Genomic DNA, 21093 nt, shown 5'->3' on the forward strand with positions numbered 1-21093 from the left:
GGCCTCAGTTTACTCATATGAAAAATGAGGAAACTGGACAAGATGCTATCTCAGGTCCTTTCCAACTCTAGGGCTCTAAAGCCATAATCAACTACACTCCCAAAAGATAATGGTCATTTTTTTTTAACCTTTACCTTCAGTCTTAGAATCAATTAGAAGAATGGTAAAGGCTAGGCAATTGGGATCACACAGCTAGAAAGTGAGACTAGATTTGAACCCACGGACGTTCCATCCCTGGGCCTGGCTCTCAATTTACTGAGCCACCTAGCTGTACCTTTTAAAATGGTTTTGTATTTTGAAGCTATATTCTAAGAGGAAAAATACAAAGATTGATGTGTGTCATTAAACAAGGGTAGCTAGATGGCGCTGTGTATAGAATATGGGACATGGAGTCAGAAAGAGTGAACATTTACTAGCTAGGTGACTTTGGGCAAGTCATTTAACCCTGTTTACCTCAGTTTTCTCATCTATAAAATGAGCTGGAAAAGGAAATGGCAAGCCATTATAGTATCTTTGCTAAGAAAACCCCAAATGGGGAAAGAAGAATTGGACACAACTAAAATGACTCACAAAATTGACTGACAAATGACTCACAAAAAAACCTAAAATGACAACAGTATCATTAAACAAAATCAAACCCACTTGTTAAGCATCAATCAGGCTAGGAATTGGGGATACAGAGTATGTACGATGTCCTCTTATTTCCAAGGAGTCAGGAGTCATATCAAGAAGGCTGTATGAAGCCGCTGTGTTAAACGCTGGGGACACAAATATGAACCAAAAAAGATGGCCCCTGCGGTCATTTTTCATAGAATGCATTACCTTCTGATGAGGGAGAATAACATCCACTCTACTCCTCCCCATTCCACAATCCAGTTAATTGGATTATATTTCTTTATATAAAAGGTAGCTGAAAAGAAAATGGGTGGCAGGTTTCCTTAGAGCAGTGGTTCCCAAACTTTTTTGGCCTACCTCCCCCTTTACAGAAAAAAATATTGCATAGCCCCTGGGAATTAATTTTTAAAATTTAATAATTAAAATTATTTTTCAAATTTTAATAGCAATTAATAGGAAAGAGAAATGTACCTGTGGCCATCACAGCCCTCCTGGATCACTGCAGCATCTACCAGGAGGCGGTGGTGCCCACTTTGGGAATCACTGCCTTAGGGGAATGATAATAAAGGAGAAATGAAAATTAGAATGAAACTTAAAAAGCAAAGTTACCTTAAAAAGGAAAAATACTAATCCATCAGAACAACATAAGGGATATTGTGAGTCAACATCAGTTTCAAGTGAGCAAAAACAGCAGTTGCCTTGATAGTTTAGCAGGATGCTGGGAAGTGCTTTAAGAAAGCTTCCTGGAGGGGGCAGCTAGATGGCTCAGTGGATTGAAGAGTCAGGCCTATAGTTGGGAGGTCCTGGGTTCAAATCTGGCCTCAGACACTTCCTAACTCTGTGACCCTGGGCAAGTCACTTAAGCCCCATTGCCTAGTCCTGTAACAAATAAAAAATTAATATAGGATATATATAAAAAGGGTTTATAAAAAGCAAAGAAAGCTTCCTGGAGGTGGGAGGGATTCAGGTTGTCTTCAGGCATGCTTAGAGTTTGCCTTAGGGGAAGATCTGATTCTCCAGGGAAAGAATGTGAACAAAAAGAACAGACCAAAGAAAATCTTACAGGCAGAGATTTTAAGACTTAGGGAATGAGGACGTCAAAGCAGTGTTTGAGGAAGCTTACTGAGTATGGTGAATTGAGGTTCTTATAGGCTTTAAGTGCCCTAAAGTAGGGAGCCAGTGGTGTTTGTTGACCAGGAGCAATTCTCAGTTGTTTGGATATTGATTAGATGCAAAGAGTCCAAAGTTTAAAAACTGAGCAACTAGAAGAATCATGAAAGCATCAGCAGAACTAGGATAGTCATCCTGATACTTGTCAAGTATGTTGTGGGAGGAATTTCTTTTGGTATATGGAATGGACTCAATGACCACTTAGATCCTTTCTGAATCTGAGAAGAGGTGTCAACCTGCAAAAGTAGTTACAAAAGAACAAGTCTTTAAACAGGGCAAGGGACACAGTGAATGCCCTTATGGCTGCCACACAGTCACAGGTACAACACCAATACTACATTGAGCTAAGCTCTGACAAATGGGAATTTCCACTGAACTGGAGAACTTGTGGTCCTATACACGTTAGGAAATATAGGAAAGAGAAAGGACAATTGATTGGTTTGCATGGCCACTGAGATAGCTGTTGTCGAAACATACTTAGTCCACCATGCAGCTTGCTACATGGTTTTTGGGAAACCCACAATTTTATTTCATTAAGGAAATCCTAGTGATCTGCAGCCATAGTATGTCATCAGAACATTACTATTGTTTAAAAGATTTTTTTGGTGTGTGTGGCAAGAAATAATTAGTTCAGGATCATTGGAAGAACTTACCCCATTTCCTAGGAGCAATCCAGCTTGCTCTCTTGGGAAGAAGAGGAGTTTACAGTTCTCTGGAATCAGAGAACCTGGGATTCAAGTACTAGCAACTCACTAGCAGCACGACCTCGGACAAATCACTTAACAGCCTCTTTTTGGTTTTGTGCTTTAGTTACTTTAAAAGAAATTAGCAAGCATTTATTTTCTGGCCCTCTTTGTCTCCATCCCCATTAAAAAATATCCTTTGCAACAAGTATAATTTCCACATTGGTCATATCCAAAACATATATCTTTTTGCGTGATAAATTCATCACCTTTCAGAAGGTGAGTTATATTCTTTATCATGAGTCATCTGGAAATATGGCTGGTCATGATATTGAATAGAATTCTCCTGGTTCTGCTCATTTCACTCAGTTCACAGAAGTCTCAGATTTCTCAGAAATTATCCCTGTATCTTTAGGTCTAGAGAGCAAAGGACATTCAAGGTTACCACATGGTTCAAACTTCTTCTTTAGTTATGGTGGGGAAGCTGGATGGCTCAATGGATAGAAAGCCAGGCCTGGAGATGGGAGATCTTACCTCAGACACTTCCTAGCTATGTCACCCTGGGCAAGTCACTTAACTCTAATTGCCTAGCCCTTACCTCTCTTCTGTGGAGCCAATGCTTAGTATTGATGGAAGGTAAAGGTTTAAAAAAAGAGTAATGGTTATACCAGAGTAACCAAACAATTTTCATTTTGCCAACTAAAAGATAATATTTATCTAATGAAGTATTGAAGTAAAATGGTAATGCCTGTTCCCCCCACCCCCTGCCAAAGGTGATGTTTCCTAAAAGCACAATAATGATGGAATTTTATTTATTGTTATTTTGTAGGTCCCTTTATATAAATCTTATAGGATGCTGGGCTATTCTTGCCTCTACAACATTGTGTGGTCTTGTCCTTTATTCAAGATACCATGACTGCGATCCTTGGACAGCAAAGAAAGTGGCAGCACCAGATCAGGTTCAATACGGCAACTATTTTATTTTTATTTTTTTTTAGACTTAAATATTTTTTTAGAAAAATTTTCCATGGTTACATGATTCATGTTTTTACTTTCCCCTTCATCCCCCCTTCACTCCTCACCATGCATTTCCACTGGTTTTAACATCTGTCATCAATCAAGACTCATTTCCATATTATTGATAGTTGTATTGGTGTGGTCATTTCCAAGTCGACATCCCCAATCATGTCCGCATCTACCCATGTGTTCAAGCAAATACTGCAACTATTTTATGAATACATTAGCCATAGCCTATGAAATCTTGTTGGTTCAGAGTACTCCTTTTTTGTATATTAGGAATTATAGCTGAATTGAGGAATCTTAGATCTAAAGCTAAAATGTGGAAAGCCCTAGTAAGAGAAATTGATTTCCTTAATAGAAATATTTTTGACTGAAGAACTATAATGGCTTGTTCTCAATCATATGTTGAGTTTTTAAATATGCTGTAAATGTAAAAAGTCAGTGAAAAAAAACAAAAACAGGAAATCATGTAGCACCAGAAAATATTGTGTTCTTTTCTTGGGCACAGTCTAGTGCCTAAGGAGTTTTCTAATCAATGATGAAAGTAGCAGTGTTTTCCAAATTCTACCTCTGAATCAAATACCCCAGGTTTAGGATTGTGCTTATAAAATAAACTCATGGAAATTCAGTGCATATCACTTAGGAAAATTTTAGAGCATATTTTCCATTAGAAATGAGTATTTTTTAAATTTGTTTTTGTTTATGCCTAATTTTTATTTCTGAAAATATTGCTCCTTCTTACCCATCCAACTCATAACAGAATATTTTAAGAAGCAAAAACTTCAAAACAAAACAAACAGTTCCCCCAATCCAAAAAACACAACCACATCCGAACACTGCCAGATGTGGTATGTTCCAGACCAGTTGCCCCCCATTTCTGATCCTGAAGGGAGGTGTGTATTTTAATTCCTTTTTTGTGACCAAGTCTGGTAATTCTTCATAATTAAGAGAACATTTATTCTAATTAGCTCTTTGATCACTTAGTACCTTCAGTGAAAGAACCTTGGTTTTGAAACTGAAAATTTACCCAACAATACCAAATTTCTTATCATATTTTGGTATAGCTTATCTTGAGGAAAAGAGATTGATATTTGGCATATTATCCCCATCTATTGACTTGAGAGTGATGCCTCATTTCCCTTGTGGACTAAGCTGTTATTAACACTAAAATGAAAACAATAGCTCTTATTTATAAAGGACTTTAATGTTTACAAAGAACTTTTATAGTCTGTGAGGTAGGTGGTTTAAGTAATATTGTCATCATTTTATAGTTGGCTAAACTTGTGCTCAGAGTTTTTCATGATTTCATGATTTGTTACGGCCCCAAAGCAAGTGTCAGAACCCTGATTTGAATTCATATCTCCTGAATCCAAGTTCTATAGTCTTTCTTTTATAACTCTGCTATAATAACCACTTATTATAGAGCCATTATTAGAGAAATAATTTTATGAAAATAAAAATAAATTTATGAAAGATATATCCATTATGTATAATTAAAATGTATTGGTAGTAAAGTTGACTTAATGTTTAATGGCTCTTATATTTAAAATTCCATTCAAAGTAAAATATTAAAAAGGGCTTGGAGGAAATTGTTTAGCTGTCCTATCTGTAGAAGCTTCGTCTTCTAATAACATTTATTAAATTATCTCCAATCTAATAATGTTTTAAATGAATATTGTTGATGCTGTTGAAATGGTCAAAATGTACAGATAATGTTCTCATAGTTTATTAATAATTCCATTGAGATAAGTAGGTTGACCCTGACGAGAGGTACCCCTGGTCAGTTGGGTTACTGTTATAGAAATGCCCTTAAGAATATTGCTTGCAAGTCAGAGAACTGGGAAATAACCAAGACTTTTTTTCTGGAAGATGAGAAAATCACTTGGAGGAAGGCTGTTTTATGTTCTTATTCAATAATCTATGTTACCAAAGGGCAAACTCATCACATTGCTCTGGAGATAAATAAATTGTGGTACATGAATATACTGGAATAATATATTGTCCAATAAAGAATGATGTATTTAATGAATAGAGAGAAAATGAGGAGAAAGTCTTAAGTGAAGTAAACAGGGCTGGAAAAATCAATATTCACAATAATGAGCAATAACCACAAAACATTCAAAGCTGAATATTGTAAAATTACAAAGAATAAGTTTGACCCTAATGAAGAGATTTGAGAAGGCACTGTCTGTCCTGCTCCTGCCTCAATTTCTTTCTAGAGGTTGGAGGTGTAATGGTATGGAACTTTACAAATAAAATAATGTTGTTTTCATGTGCTGAAATCTTTTACTATTTTTTTCTCCTTTCTTTTTATGAGAAATCATTCATCCTTTTGAATAAGGGAATAAGAGAGAGATACTCAGAGTAAAATCTAGGTTATATAAAAACAAAAGAAATCAATATAGTCTATTTTAAAAGTAAAAAAAATAATTCCTTCTAAAAAGTTTTGTCATTGAGATAGAGTATCTTAAACATCTATTTGAGATAGCTCGTTATCTGACTGCTGGATAAACGAGAAACTGATTTCTGTCTTTTTAATTTTTGTCAGTGATTTTAAATTTCTGTGATAAAGACCAACATTAAAAAATTTTGGACTTTTTCAGCTTATACCCTATTTAGCAATGGACATCCTGCGAGATTACCCAGGACTCCCAGGACTCTTTTTGGCATGTATATATAGTGCAACATTGAGGTATGAACTTTATGTAATTAAGATTTTGGAGTGCTTTTATAAGACCATTATATTTTATGAGCTAAGGTTGAATTCCAGCAATATGGATGATAAGCTTACATGGGTATTTTACTTAATACATTTAGGAACTATAATTTCATCATTGGGTATATTGTTATGAATAAAAGAACTCAACAAAAATACGAACGCCTTAATAGGCATAAATATAGCCTCTCTATCTTTTATAGATAGTCTTTATCAGTTCCTCTAGCCAAGAAACATCCTCAAGGTCAAATATGGCTAATCAGTCTCTTTGCCCTTATCCTGGCTATTTATCAGACAATAGTTCTTTATTGGGACCACATTGGAAAGCTTTTCCAGCTTGGTCACTCTTATCAGGACTAACATTTTAATCTATTTAGTTCTAGAGAATCAAGAACCATCTTAATGTTAAGTGAATCTTATTCTCTATAAGAGACGTTTTCATTTCACATATTGACCATATCAGAGAGGTTACTTTATAACCGTCTAGGATGTTAGCTATTCAAGGGGAGGTTTCATTTTTAATGAAACTACTTATCATGTCACGTACTTTCATATTCCCAATGAAGCTTCAATATTAATTTAATGTCAATAGTTTTCACTTCTCCCTATAGATTTCACTATTTGTCAAAAATAGATGCCCAAGTTATTTGTCTTGTGCATGTATAGAGCAGTAGTATGGAATAATAGAATGTAGGACTTATTTCAGTTGAAATTCTGCCTCTGATGCTTCTCAGCTTTGTGATCCAAGGCAAAACTCCCGGGTTTTAGTCAGTGTTCTAAGATAATTGCTCTTCCCCTTTCATGCGGGTCATGGATTCATTAGCAATCTGGTAAAGAATATGGATCCCTTCTCAGAGAAATGTTTTTAAATGTATAAAATAAAACATGTAGGATTATAAGAATCAATTAATTATTGAAATATGCTTACTTTTTAAAATATCAGATTGTGCTAGGTTAAGAAATATATATATTGACATGTCATCCTATACTGTAACTGTAACCTAGGTAAATTCTTTTAGCTACCTCAATGATAACAATTTTATGTCATCTTTTCATATGGGAATATAAATCATTTCAACTTATTGAGTCCCTTAAAATTTTTCCTTTCTTAATTACCTTTTGGCGATTCTCTTGTTTTGTATTTGGGCATCAAATTTTCTATTTATGTCTGGTTTTTTTTCTTCAGGAATGCTTGGAAATCTTCTGTTTTATTAAATGACCATACAATATGCAAGAATATAGTCAATTTTGCTGGGTAGTTAGTTGGTTCTTGGTTGTAGACCCAGTTCCCTTGTTTTCCAGAATATCATTCCATGCCTGTCTTTATCTTGGTGATCCCAGGATTGGGACTGAAGGGTAGGGTAGCACGAAGGGAGGAGACACTATCACACTCTGCAGGTTTATACCAATCTAGCTTTAATCCCACCATGTTACTTTATAAACAGGTTATAAACTGCTTCCCCTAAGCTAGAAGCAGTTCCTAATTTATTTATTACTATGGGAACTAAATTTAACACATAATTGGAATCAAATAGTCAATACACATAGCTTTGGGTAGAGCCTGGCCTCTGGAGCCAGGGAGGAGTTTTCTCTCCATATCTTTCTCAAGATTACTTTGCTCTCGTGGTCTGAAAGTTCTTGGCTATAACATTCCTGGGCATTGTCAATTGGGGATTTAACGCAAAAAAAGTAAAAGATAAAATACAAAAAAAAAAAAAAAAAAAAAAAGAAAAATAGATCAAAAGGAAAAAGGAAGATCAAAAAGTCAGGAATGAAATTCAGTCTTTAGAAATTAGAATTGAACAATTAGAAACAAATGACTTCACAAGGCAGCAAGATCTAAAAAACAAAATCAAAAGAATGAAAAAATTGAGGAAAATAGCAAACCTCATTGATAAAACAGACCTGAAAAATAGATCCAGGAGAGACAATTTAAGAATTATTAGACTACCTGAAAATCATGATCAAAGAAAAATCCTGGACATCAATCTACAGGAAATTATCCAAGAAAACTGCCCTGATATTCTTGAACAAGAGGGTAGAGATTGAAGGAATCCACAGATCACTTCCTGCATCAAAGCCCCAATCGACAATGCCCAGGAATGTTATAGCCAAGTTGAAGAACTTCCAGACCAAGGAAAAGAAACTACTAATTACTAGAAACAATTCAGATATCATGGAGACACAGTCAAAATTACACAGAACCTGACTGCATCCACACTGAAGGACCAGAAGGCATGTGTGGGGGACCAAGGTGTTAAATCCCCCTGAACTCTATATTCCCTATGCTGTAAGTTCACAAAGAGGACACAGGTGCAGAGAAGAGACCAAAGTAAAGTAATCTTGAGAAAGATTTGGAAAGAGGAGAGAACCCCTCCCTGGCTCCAGAGGCCAAGCTCTAGCCAAAAGTGTAGCCACTTTGTAGGGTAGCGTGAAGGGAGCAGAGACTCTCACACTCTGCAGGCTTTAATCCACTCACTTCCTATATATAATATATATTAAATATATTAGGGGATTGGGTTTGAGTCTATTCATTTTTTGTCTTGTTTCCTCAGGGCCTAGCCTGGCTCATAGTGGGAATTTATAGACTATTTGTCAGATTCAATTGAATTCAGTTTGACAATGTACTACACTGGAGAGAGCACTGGTTTTGGAACCTGGAAATTAGAGGAAATGGGTTTCTCTTCTCTGAGGCTTACTATACCTCTATGACCTTAAGTGAGACATCTAACTTCCCTGGCCTTCAGTTCTTCTGTAAAATGGGGGTGATTGCATTATGTGACTTTGGAGGGCTTCTCTAGCTCTGAGTCTCAGAAATAGAATCAAATCTTGAGTCAATACCAATTTAAAATTCTTGGGCAGCTAGATAGTAGACAGAAAAGACAAAAAGTAGTGTTTCCCTTTTTTTTAAATTAAGGAAACTATTTCCAGTTTCTGTCTTCACAATGTTTATCAAATGGAATAAAGCAAAATTTTTTTCCTCCTAGCACTGTGTCTGCCAGTGTTAATGCTTTAGCTGCAGTAACAGTCTCAGACCTCATCCAACCTCACTTTCCATCACTCTCAGAAAAGGCGTGGCTTTGCAAAATGACAAGTAAGTGACCACTGAATAGCTTTAATTTTCCACATTGCATAAAAGAGATGGATGTTTGCAGTCCCAAAACCTTCTTGGAGATCTGACCCAGTTTAGGAGAGAAAAACATTTTTCACTAAAATACAATTTTAATTTTAGAGCTAGAGGAAAGCTTATAGATTCCAGAATTTTAGATCTAGAAGGAATCTCATTTGCATTTGCTTCATTGTGTGTCTGAATTAGAATCCCTTCTTTATCATACTCATCAAGTGATTGCTTTGAATATTTCTGAAGGGAAGTAGAAAGGGAGGGAGAGAGAAGGAAGGGGAAGGAAGAAAGGAAGGGAAGGAGGGGAAAGAGAAAGAATAAAGGAGGGGAAGAATGGAGGAAGAAGGAAAAAAGTGAAGGGAGGGACAGAAGGAAGAAAGGAAAGAGTGAAGGGAGAAAGGAAGGAGGAAAAGAGGGAGGGAAGGAGGAATAGAAATTTTTTTAGTGAAAGGAAGAAGGGAAGGAAGGAAGGAAGGAGGAGAGGGAAGATTTGGATTCAGATTTTCTTGACCCCAAGTCCAATGTCATTCATTATACTATCTACCTAAACATCCCTAGTCATCTGGTCCAACTGCCTATTTTTACTGCTGAAGAAACAGTTGAGGGAATTACACAAAATCACACAGTAGAAACAGATAAAAATCAAATTGATGTCTTCTGAATTATATACAGTGGGGCAGATATTGGGAGCAGAGGAACTAGTTCAGAAGCATTAGTTCAGACAAGAGGTAAAATTAGACCTGAACTAGAGTGGTTGGGACCATGTGAGTGGAGAGAGGCAAATGAATGTGAGGGATATTGTAGAGGTTTAATCAGTAGACTTTAGGTGTTGATTGAATGTGAGACTGTAATGAGTTGTGAGAGGCAAAACTAGCTTTGAGGTGAGTGTAATGATGATGTAAGAGGGATGGTAGCTTCCTCAACAGAATAAGGAACTTTGCAGGGGTAATTCCTTGGAATACCACAGTGATATAATTTCATCATCTTATCAAATGAGGAAGAATCAAACTAAGAATTTTAAGAATGTTGCTTCTATTATTGCCAAGAGCCAAGGTAGAAAATGACTTACCTTAGAAATGTTATGTAGTGATGGAAATCCTGGTTCCTGAAATATACCATGCACTTAATGCTTCTTGGCTTCATTCTACAGTAGCAATCACAGTACTTGCAGTCCCATCTTCAACTAATCAATCAATAACCATTTATTAAGTGCCTACTATGTGATAAGCACTATGCTTGGCAATGGTAATGCACACATAGAAGGTGAGATATTTCCGGTTCCTATTGAAGCTTACATTTCATGAGGACAACACCAAATATCTCCTTTTCCCACAAGTTAGCCTCTTAATTTTTCTCTAAAGCTCAAGTATTGGGTCCAAAAAACTATTTACATTTGGGGCCTCCTCTTTCTCTTGCTCTTGAAATAAAACTCTGGGTGATCTACCAGCTTTAAGGCTTTCCCCATACCCATCCATTATCCATGTATCATGCCAAAGTGATTTTCTTAAAGTATAGTATATCTGATCACATCAGTCCCCTACTCAAACATCTTTGAGGACTCCCTATCACTTTTAGGATCAAATACAAAATCTTGGGCTTAGTATTTCAATCCCTTTACAACTGAATCCATTTTTACCATTACAATGATCTTATCTGTTATTCCCCTTAGTGCACCCGGTGTCTATCCATTCTGATCTCTATTCCTCACCTGGAGAGAATGGAATGCTCTCTCTTCTGTCTCTTGGAATACCTAGATTCCTTAAGGCTTTGTTAGCTTAAACACTTTATTTAGAATATTTTCCCATAGTTACATATTTCATGTTCTTTCCCTCTCCCCCAAACCTCCCTAACTCCCCTTAGCTGACACACAATTCCACTGGGTTTTACATGTACTATTGAGTAAGACCTAATTCCATATTATTGATAGTTGGACTAGAGTTTAGTGTCTACATCCCCAATAATATCCCCGTCAGGCCATGTGTTCAAGCTTAAACACTTTCAATAGGAGGCCTTTTCAGTCCATTTAACTATTAGTGTTCTTTCCTCTAAAGTTACCTCTGTATCTTGTGTTATACCTTTATAAATAGGCTGTCTTCTCTATTAGAATATAAGCTTCTTAAGAGAATGTTTTGCTTTGCCTTTGTCTCTCCAGCACCTAACATAGTGCCCAGCACATACTAAGCACTTAATATATTAATATTAATATAATATATTAATAACATTAATATAATTTATTGATTTTTGGCTAGACCTCAAGTACAACTCGGGAGTCTTATGCATCAATTTTGTTAGGGAAAACACATATTTTTTTTTCACATTTTTTTCTTTGATCTATATATGGTTGTCTGTCAGGCCAGTTCAATTATCTACAGATCTGAAGTCCTTGATGAAATTATTCCATTGAGAATATTAATTATCTGCATCAGAATGATCTTGTCCTTTATGTCTGATCCTCCAGGTTTGCTATATGGATCCCTGGCTATTGGAATGGCAGCCATGGCATCACTCATGGGAGGTTTGTTACAGGTAAGTTAACCAGTGGCAGTTTTTTTGAATATTTGGAAGTCATCTGGATTATACACAATATACTCTAGCTTTTGCACTTTGGGGTCTTGTTGGAATGATTTTCACTGAATCCTGCCATGCTATCGCTCAAGATAATGTCCTTAAAATTTTTTTTATAAAAATACTTATTTTAAAATATTTATAAAAATAAAAAAGGTTATAAATTATAATTTATAAAATTATAAAATTTATAAAATTATAAAATCTGCTGTTTTAGAACCAATAGTATTGCCTAGCTTTTATCACTTTTCTGCTAGGCAATACTATGTATTGGTTTTAAGGCAGAAGAGTGGTAAGGGCTAGGCAATAGGGGTTAAGTGACTTGGCCAGGGTCACATAGCTAGGAAGTGTCAGAGGCCAGCTTTGAACCTAGGACCTCCCATCTCTAGTCCTGGCTCTCAACCCACTGAGCCACCCAGCTGCCTCCTCAAGATATTGTCTTAAAGAAACTCTCCCCTTTCTAAGTCAAACTCCTAGAAACAGCTGTTTACACTAGCTACCTCCACCTCCTTTCCTTCATTTCTGAACCCTTTGTAGTCTGGTTTATCTCATTACTTGAATGAAGTTGTTTTCCAAAGTTGACAGTGATCTGTTAGTTGCTAAATCTGATGATCTTTTCACAGTCCTCATCTTTCTTCATTTGACACTGCTAATTGTATTCTTGCTCCTACCTGTCTGACTACATATCAGTTTCCTCTGCTGGTTCAACATCCAGATCGTGCAATCCTAGATGTGAATATTTCCTAAGGTTCTGTCCCTTAATTGTACTACATCCCTTTAACATGTTTTCAAACTTAGATTTTCTTTCTCGCCCAGTACTCCAACAACCCCCCTTTTCATTTTGGAAAACCAGCATATATTGTCATTCTGTTACTGATCTTTTTCATTCTTTCTTGTTCAAATGCGAAAACTGGCTACTTCTTGGAAATGTGCCTTACACAGCTAATCCATGACATCTTATTCTCATCATAGGTGGTGCTCAGTATCTTTGGTGTGATTGGTGGACCCCTTTTGGGCTTGTTTTCTTTGGGCATTTTGGTTCCCTTTGCTAACTCAGTGGTAAGTATAAAATATGAATATAAGTACTGTATCTTCCCCTAAAGTTTGGTGAAAATTAGCAGTTTTCCCCCAAAGTAAAAGTATAAACTCTAACTCTTATCCCAGGAGCCTTCTCTTTTTCTTAAGTTCACTTCAGAGATAGTAGTTTGAATGATACATTTACATAGCTCCCCCTGAGGAAATCTGCTCTTCTGGGACCCTGAGAATTTAAGTGACTTATCAGTAGTTAGATGTTAAGCAACAGTGAAGATTTTAACACCTCTGACTTTTGTGCTCTTTCCACTACATACAGTAGGTGTATACTACTATAATTAGGTTGCATATTCCTATTTGTACACACCATTTCTCTCTGGTAGAAGGTGAGATCTTTGAAAGCAGGGGCTAATGCCTCTTTATATTTGTATTCCCATTGCCTTGCATAGCACCAGGCACATTGTAGGCATTGAATATGGGTTAATATATATCAGGTATTATGCTAGGATCTAGGCATACAAAGCCAAAAATAAAAACCATCTCAGACATCTCAATTTTATTCAATTAAGCCTCAATATGACTCCAAAGATCTAAGCCTTGGATGATTGTCCATCCAAGATATGAGGAACTTGTAAAGTGCAGCTGATTTGGAAAAGAAGGTGATGTGTCTATTTTGGAGTATGATAGGTAGAGCCTCCAGTCAAATTTCATAGGATCATAGTCGTAGAATTTCAGAGTTGGAAGCAGCCTCATAGGTCACCTACTAGTCTACATGCCTGAACAGAAATCCCCTTGACAGCATTCTCAACAAATGAATAATCCTTTGAAACTTGTAGACCTCTAGTGAGGGCAAAATTACTACCTCTTTAGGCTAACCATACCACTTTTGGATAGCTTGTTTGGAAAGAAATTGGTCTCAATATCCCACCCATTCCTTTTTCCATTCCTTTTTGAAGTTTGCCTTTCAAAAACACTTTTATTTTGCAGGGGGCATTTGTAGGACTCATAACAGGATTTGCCATTTCCCTTTGGATTGGAATTGGAGCTCAGCTTTATCCTCCCCTTCCAGAGAGAAGTGTACCACTGAGCCTCATTACAGATGGTTGTAACTTAACTAGCTTTCACCAACAGAGGAACTGGACTGTAACCACAGGGGCACCATTTTCTCCAAATGCTTTTCAAGTTCACAATGAGGAAAGGTATTGAAATACATTTTGCATTTGTCACTTGCAAAGTGTGAGATGGGTAGAGTACAGATCATTTTGCTTTGGGGTTCACTGATGTACATTTTTGATTTTTGACTGAATATTATGAGGATTTTGCTTTTTAGAATTTATTTTTATATATTCATAGTAACATAAATCATGTTCTCTCCTTCCCCCTTTCCCTCCTCCCTCCCAGAGCTGACACACAATTCCACTAGGTTATTATACATGTGTTATCATTAAAAAATGATTTCTATATTCATTTTTAAAATCTTTTAAAACCAAAACCCCAAATCATATACCCATATAAACAAGTGATTTTCTTCTGCATTTCTACTCTACAGTTCTTTCTCTTAACGTGGATAGCATTCTTTCTCAAAGTCACTCAGAATTGTCCTGGATCATTGCATTGCTACTAGTAGCAAAGGCGGTTACATTTGATCATTCTACAATATTCTTCTCTTAGTTCTGCTCAGTTCATGGAGGTCTTTCCAGTTCATATAGAAATCAAGCAGTTCATCATTCCTTTATAGCACAACAGTATTCCATTAATATACTATACCACAATTTGTTTGGCCATTCCCCCATTGAGGGACACCCTCTTGTTTTTTTGCCACCATAAAGAGTGGCTAGGAATATTTTTATTTTCTTTGGGGTACAAACCTAGTAATGGTATTGCTGGATAAAAGGGCATGCATTCTTTTATTTTTTTAATGTTTATTTTTTAGAAAAGTTAACGTGGTTACATAATTCATGCTCATTGATTCATGTGTCATCGATCAAGACCTATTTCCATTGATTAGTTGCATTGGTGTTTCCTCTCCTGTAGTTCCTTCTGTGTTTCCTCTCCTGTAGGTGTTTTCCATAAATCCCTCAGAATTGTCTTGCGTCATTGCATTGCTGCTAGTATAGACGTCCATTACATTGAACATTGTACACAGAGACTGATATAATGTGGTAAAATCGAATGTAATGGATGTCTGATTTAATTGTTTTAATGAACAAAAATGTAATTTTCTATCTCCCTTCACCAATGGAAAAAGAACCAATGGAATAGGATGACTGTCTATTGTTTTATTTGAGAGCTGTAGATTAATATTTTGCATGTATATTAATAATGAAACTTTGCCCATCTCTTTCTAGAACTCCTCTAATGGATAACTGGTATTCCTTATCATTCTTGTACTTCAGCACCATTGGAACATTGGTCACTATACTTGTGGGAATAATTGCTAGCCTTCTAACAGGTACCTATTTCTGTATTGCTATGCTTTTGAGATAATTTTACATGACAATTTATGGCCAATCAAGTAGTCTTTATTATAGTTCTGGCTGTAGGATACATGAAATTTTCCTTATAAAATAGGGAATCTGAGAAATCAATTTCAATAATTAACATTAAATATTCACTGTGTGTGGGGCACTGTACTGGGGACACAGAAGTGAAAATGAAAATAGTCTGTGCCCTCTAGAAGATTACATATTAAGCAATATGTACTTAGATATACAAAATATATGCAAAATGAACATACAATTTCCCTTTCTGCATCACTACTCTCTTGATGTCATTTACTTAGTAAGTTACTTAATAGTTTATTCTTTACAACAGTTCTGTTAATAGAATATAAGAATTATTGCCTCCAGTTTTATAAGTGGAGAACCTGAGAAATTTGATTCAGCAGCCTAGACAAACATGAAAACAGTTCTTGCCCTCAAGAAGCTTGCATTCTACTTGAGGGGAGCACCATTTACCCAGATGAGTAAAGCAGAAGATACATGTTGTCCTTCCTACTTGAAGAGGACCAAAATGACATTCCTGAGGCAGAGTTGCCCAGAGTCGTCAACCTCAGTCTACCAGAATCCAAGTCCAGTGACAAAAGTCAAGACGACTGGCAATGGTCTGAGATGCAGTGGATGAACTTGGGTTTTTTGATGTCTAACCAAGATCTGGCATTGCACAGCACCTGCTTCTGCCACTGTCATGGCAATTGGAACAAATTATGCTTATTTTCCCCTTCTGCTGAGGGAAGTCTTCACCTGCCTGGGGTAGACACTTCCTTAACTCGCCCAGGTATTTGAGACCAGTCGGTTAACCTCAACCTGATTTAGCCTGTCTGCCATGATGTTTTACTGGGGTATGGCCACTGAGCATGCTACAGCTTCTTGGAGCCATGGGTGAGAGATGGGCAGCAAGTAGACACCAAAGGAAGAGGAGCAGCCCTGAAAAGGGCTAGGCAAGCCCTCATATAAGAGGCACTCCATATACAACATCATTTTAAGGGAATGCCAGCAATTGGGAGGATCAGGAAAATCCTCAGTTTAAATAAGCAAGCATTTACTAGGCTCCTATTTGTGCCACAACCATGTGAGGCGTTGGGGAAATTACAGAGTAATTGCCTTTGCAATTTTTTTTTTTTGGACTTTTTTCAGGAGGAAGGAGACAGAGCATAGATGATAGATTCCTACTAACCAAAGAGGACTTTTTATCCAACTTTAATTTTTTCAAGAAGGTATGTCCTTTCTCTTTCTTACAACAGGAGTGGGTTGTGCTTTCCTTTGGAAATGTGGTAGAAAAAGAGACAATGATTCTCTAATTTATGGGCTCTTCACCTGCTTTGTGTCTAGACCCCTTTGGCAGTCAGTCTGGTAAAGCTTGTATGTTCCTTTTCAGAATCCTGTTTATTAATCATTATTATGATTACATATGATTACAAGAGAAACTTATATTGATATACATGTACCAAAATGTCGAAAAATCTAAAAACATGTTCATGTACCCCAGGTTAAAAATTCCTGCCCTGGGAAAATATCCAAAATAAAAACTTAAAAAAAAATTCCTATCCTAATGAGATCTTCAAGTTTTGCTCCAATCAGGGGTTATAAGTTATCCTCACAAATATTAGTTGGTCAACAGCTGTTTATTAATCATTTACCATATGCCAGACACTGTTCTTAGCTCTCAGGATACAAAGAAAGAGAAAATATGGTCTGGGCCCTCAGGGAGCCCTCATGCCACATGCAAATATACACAATATATATTGCATGTGATATATATTTACATGTGTATGTGCATACATAGCACGGTGTAGGGCTTGAGTCGGTTGGGAAGAACTGAGACCAAATATGACCTCAAAAACTTACTGCATGAACCCTGGCAAGTCACTTAACTGGTTTGCCTGTAGGGCTGAGCAGGAATCTATCCTCTGAGGAGCCAGGAACAAGTAGGATACTCATTGAACAAATTGTAAAACAATTTGTTAGAATAAGAATTGTAAAGATACTGAATCTTAAAAATTCAGTTGTTATACAGAGTGTTACGATTAAAAATAATAAAAACTGATATAATAATATAGATTAGTATTTTAATTAAAGCCATGTTGATAGGGATAAAGTCATTAGACCACACACCTTTATGGAGGGAGCATGTTCAAGTGGCAAAAATCATGACCCCAATAAGGCAATGGTTCCCAAACTTTTTGGCCTACCATCCCCTTTCCAGAAAAAAATATTGCTTAGCCCCCTGAAAATTAAATTTTAAAAAATTTTAATAGCAATTAATAGGAAAGATAAATGTACCTGTGGCTATCACAGCCACCCTGGATAGCTGAAGCACCCACCAGGCGGCAGCAGTGCCTACTTTGGGAATCACTTCCTTAGAGTGAAAGGATTTGGGTTCAAATCCCACCTCTGATACTACTATGATACTACTATGATAGACTCTATCCCTTCCTATTTGTGTGACTCTTGGCAAGTTGTTTAACCTCCTGAGCCTCCAGTTTCTTTTTCTTAAACAAAACAAAAATCTCTTAGCTTTTGTTTTAGAATTAATACTTAGTGTCAGTTCCAAGCAGAATAATGGTAATGGCTAGGCAATTGGGGTTAAAATGACTTGCCTGGGCTCACATAGTAGGAATTATCTGAAGCTAGATTTGAACCTATGACCTCCAGGGTGGCTTTCTATTCACTGAGCCACCTATTTGCCCCAGCTCTCAGTTTCTTTATCTGTAAAATGAGGTTGAACTAGGACTTCTAAAGTCCCTTCCAGCTTTCAAACTAGATTCTATGAATATTTACTTATTATTTTTATATTATTATGATTATTAACTTATTAACATGGACCTCAATTTCCTCATCTGCAAAATGAAGAGCTTGGACTACATAACCTCTGAGGTCTCTTCTAGAACTAAATTCTATAAAAATCCTTCAAATAGCCAAGAATAGTCATTGATAAACATCATTTCCAAAGCAATGAGGTTCTGTATTACCCCTTCTTTATACTAGGAAGCCAATTTAAAGATTTTTTTAAACAAAAGAAGATTTAAAAATGTTAAATCTAGAGAGAACCTAGACTGATGCCATCCAACTTGGAAGTAATTACTATTAATTTTTCTTTTAGGAAAAACGAGTTTTAAACCAACAGCTTTATGTGATTAGAAATGGTGGAACTAATGCGCCTGACTTCAGCCAACCAACCAACCAACCAACTAATCAATCAACATGAACTCTTTAAAGGATAAGAAAAGTTAACTCCCTGTTATTGTGAATAATGGATCTATGCAGTGGTCATTTTTGAATCTTCATTGTAGATTTCCACTGGAATGGAACCAATAACCATGTTATTAAATGTACTTATTACTTCAAATAGTACAAGTTCAGAAAATGTGTATTCTCAATAATTGAGACTGAGGTGGGATTTTCAAGGTACTGATATGCAAAGACAAATGTGAACCAGTCCCTGCTCTCAAGGGAGCTCTAGCTCTCAACCATATCAAAATAAAGTTAATAGTGAAAAAGACCTTAGGGTATGCCTAAACTCTTATACCGGGTAGATAAGCATTTATTAAATTCCTATCATAGGGGGCAGCTGGGTAGCTCAGTGGATTGAGAGCCAGGCCTAGAGACGGGAGGTCCTAGGTTCAAACCCGGCCTCAGCCGCTTCCCAGATGTGTGACCCTGGGCAAGTCACTTGACCCCCATTTCCTAGCCCTTACCACTCTTCTGCCTTGGAACCAATACACAGTATTGACTCCAAGACGGAAGGTGAGGGTTTTAAAAATAAAAATAAAAAAAAAATTCCTATCATGTGCTAGGCACTGTATACAGTGCTTTTTAATTTTGGTTTTTAAAATAAAAACCCTTACCTTCTGTCTTGGAGCCAATTTGGCTCCAAGGACAGAAGAGTGGTAAGGGCTAGGCAATGGGGGTCAAGTGACTTGCCCAGGGTCACCCAAGCTGGGAAGTGTCTGAGGCCAGATTTGAACCCAGGACCTCCTGTCTCTAGGCCTGGCTCTCAATCCACTGAGCTACCCAGCTGCCCCATTTTTAAAAAATTAATTCTGTGTAAAATCAATACTGTGTATTGGCTCCAAGGCAGAAGAGTGGTAAGGGTGAGCAATGGGGGTCAAGTGACTTGCCCAGGGTCACACAGCTGGGAAGTGTCTCAGGGCAGATTTGAACCTAGGACCCCTCCCGTCTCTAGGCCTGGCTCTCAATCTACTAAGCCACCCAGCTGCCCCCTACAGTGCTTTTTAAAGGCAAAAACAAAACAGTTCTTGCCCTCTAGGAATTTAATTTTTGGGGGTGGGGTGGAAATAATAATAACCATATGTGGATTTTCATCATTTAACTGGATTATGCAATGTATGGATTTTTTATGTATCTTAAGTAATTTGGGTAATTAATGCTTTTAAAAAGGCAAGATAGGATGAAGGAGAAACTGGTTTTGAAGTTACAAGAGGGGCAGGTGGGTAGCTCATTGTATTGAGAGCCAGGCCTAGAGACAGGAGGTCCTAGGTTCAAACCCGACCTCAGCCACTTCCCAGCTGTGTGACCCTGGGCAGGTCACTTGACCCCCATTACCCACCCTTACCAATCTTCCATCTATGAGAAAATACACCAAAGTACAAGGGTTTAAAAAGAAAGAAAGAAAGAAAGAAGTTACAAGACTTGGGTTTGAGTCTTAGTTCCTAGTGCTGAAAGAGGAATTCTTCTCTGTGGCACTGCTTCTGTTCGAGGATTTCTGAGATTCTGTTGGCTTGAGGAGTACATCTTAGGTGACTCTCTTGGGTTGAGGAGACCCTGGCTGGAGACGCTGGCCTTTCGACTCTTCTGTCTTTGGTGGGAGCACTCTTTGGGTGAGGCACTTGGATCTGGACTTAGCTAATTTATCTAGGCAATATTTTCTACCTCTTTCCTACATTTCCCTCATTACTTTCTCTACCCTGTTAAAATAAAGCTACTAAAGCTACTAACACCTTGTGTTAATTTTATAAATGGCGACCACAACAATTCTTTATTACACTTGGCCACCCAATTTCAAATTGAAGATATAATACCTACCTTATTGAGCTGTTGTGCTTTCTTTGTAAATCTTGAAGCATAATAGAAATGTGAACTGTTATTATCACCATAAAACAAAATAAATTAATAGCATAATGAATTGTTATATTTTTATATCTAACTTGAAATCATTTTAATATTTCATTATGATTGGTACCATTTTGGATGTAGAAACTGTTTACAATTAATAAATTTGCTTTTGGGAACTGATGGAGAGAGGCACTGAACCCTCCCATAAGAGACCCATATGTCTTGAAGATGCACATATTTTGGGACTTAGTTTAGTCCTGGGGGAGCCTAGCCTCTAATGAGAGATTTGCCTTTTTCTCACTCTTTGACCAGTGTACCCCTACTCTCATGGGAAAAAAATTACTTTATATTATGTTTAGGTTTCAGCTCATGTTTAGGTCTCTCCAAGGTGGGGAATAGGAAGATAACAAGATTATGAACTTAACATTTTTGATATACATATATGTTTAAATTCAAAGTCGCAAAGCAAACTTACTCAACTTTAAGGAAAGAGTCAAAATGGAGAAGACAAAAAAACCTGATTTCTCTTAGACAACTAGAAATGGCTAAACAAATTGCAGTATATAAATGTAAGAATATAATTTCATAATATAAGAT

General features: G+C 36.8%; 1 protein-coding gene across 1 annotated transcript in view; it reads left to right on the forward strand.

Annotated features, from left to right (window-relative positions):
• Positions 1-18628, forward strand: part of LOC123248654 (sodium-coupled monocarboxylate transporter 1-like) — a 30243-nt gene extending 11615 nt beyond the window's left edge. Inside the window, exons 7-15 of the mRNA XM_044677497.1 lie at positions 3298-3427; positions 6092-6180; positions 9192-9298; positions 11784-11851; positions 12863-12949; positions 13910-14121; positions 15271-15374; positions 16558-16637; positions 18524-18628. Of these exons, the coding sequence (XP_044533432.1) occupies positions 3298-3427; positions 6092-6180; positions 9192-9298; positions 11784-11851; positions 12863-12949; positions 13910-14121; positions 15271-15374; positions 16558-16637; positions 18524-18628 (982 nt within the window). The remainder of the gene's footprint in view (positions 1-3297; positions 3428-6091; positions 6181-9191; positions 9299-11783; positions 11852-12862; positions 12950-13909; positions 14122-15270; positions 15375-16557; positions 16638-18523) is intronic.
• Positions 18629-21093: the final 2465 nt, after the last annotated feature.

Source organism: Gracilinanus agilis, chromosome 5, assembly GCF_016433145.1.
Source record: "Gracilinanus agilis isolate LMUSP501 chromosome 5, AgileGrace, whole genome shotgun sequence".
In the NCBI taxonomy this organism is placed as follows: domain Eukaryota; kingdom Metazoa; phylum Chordata; class Mammalia; order Didelphimorphia; family Didelphidae; genus Gracilinanus; species Gracilinanus agilis.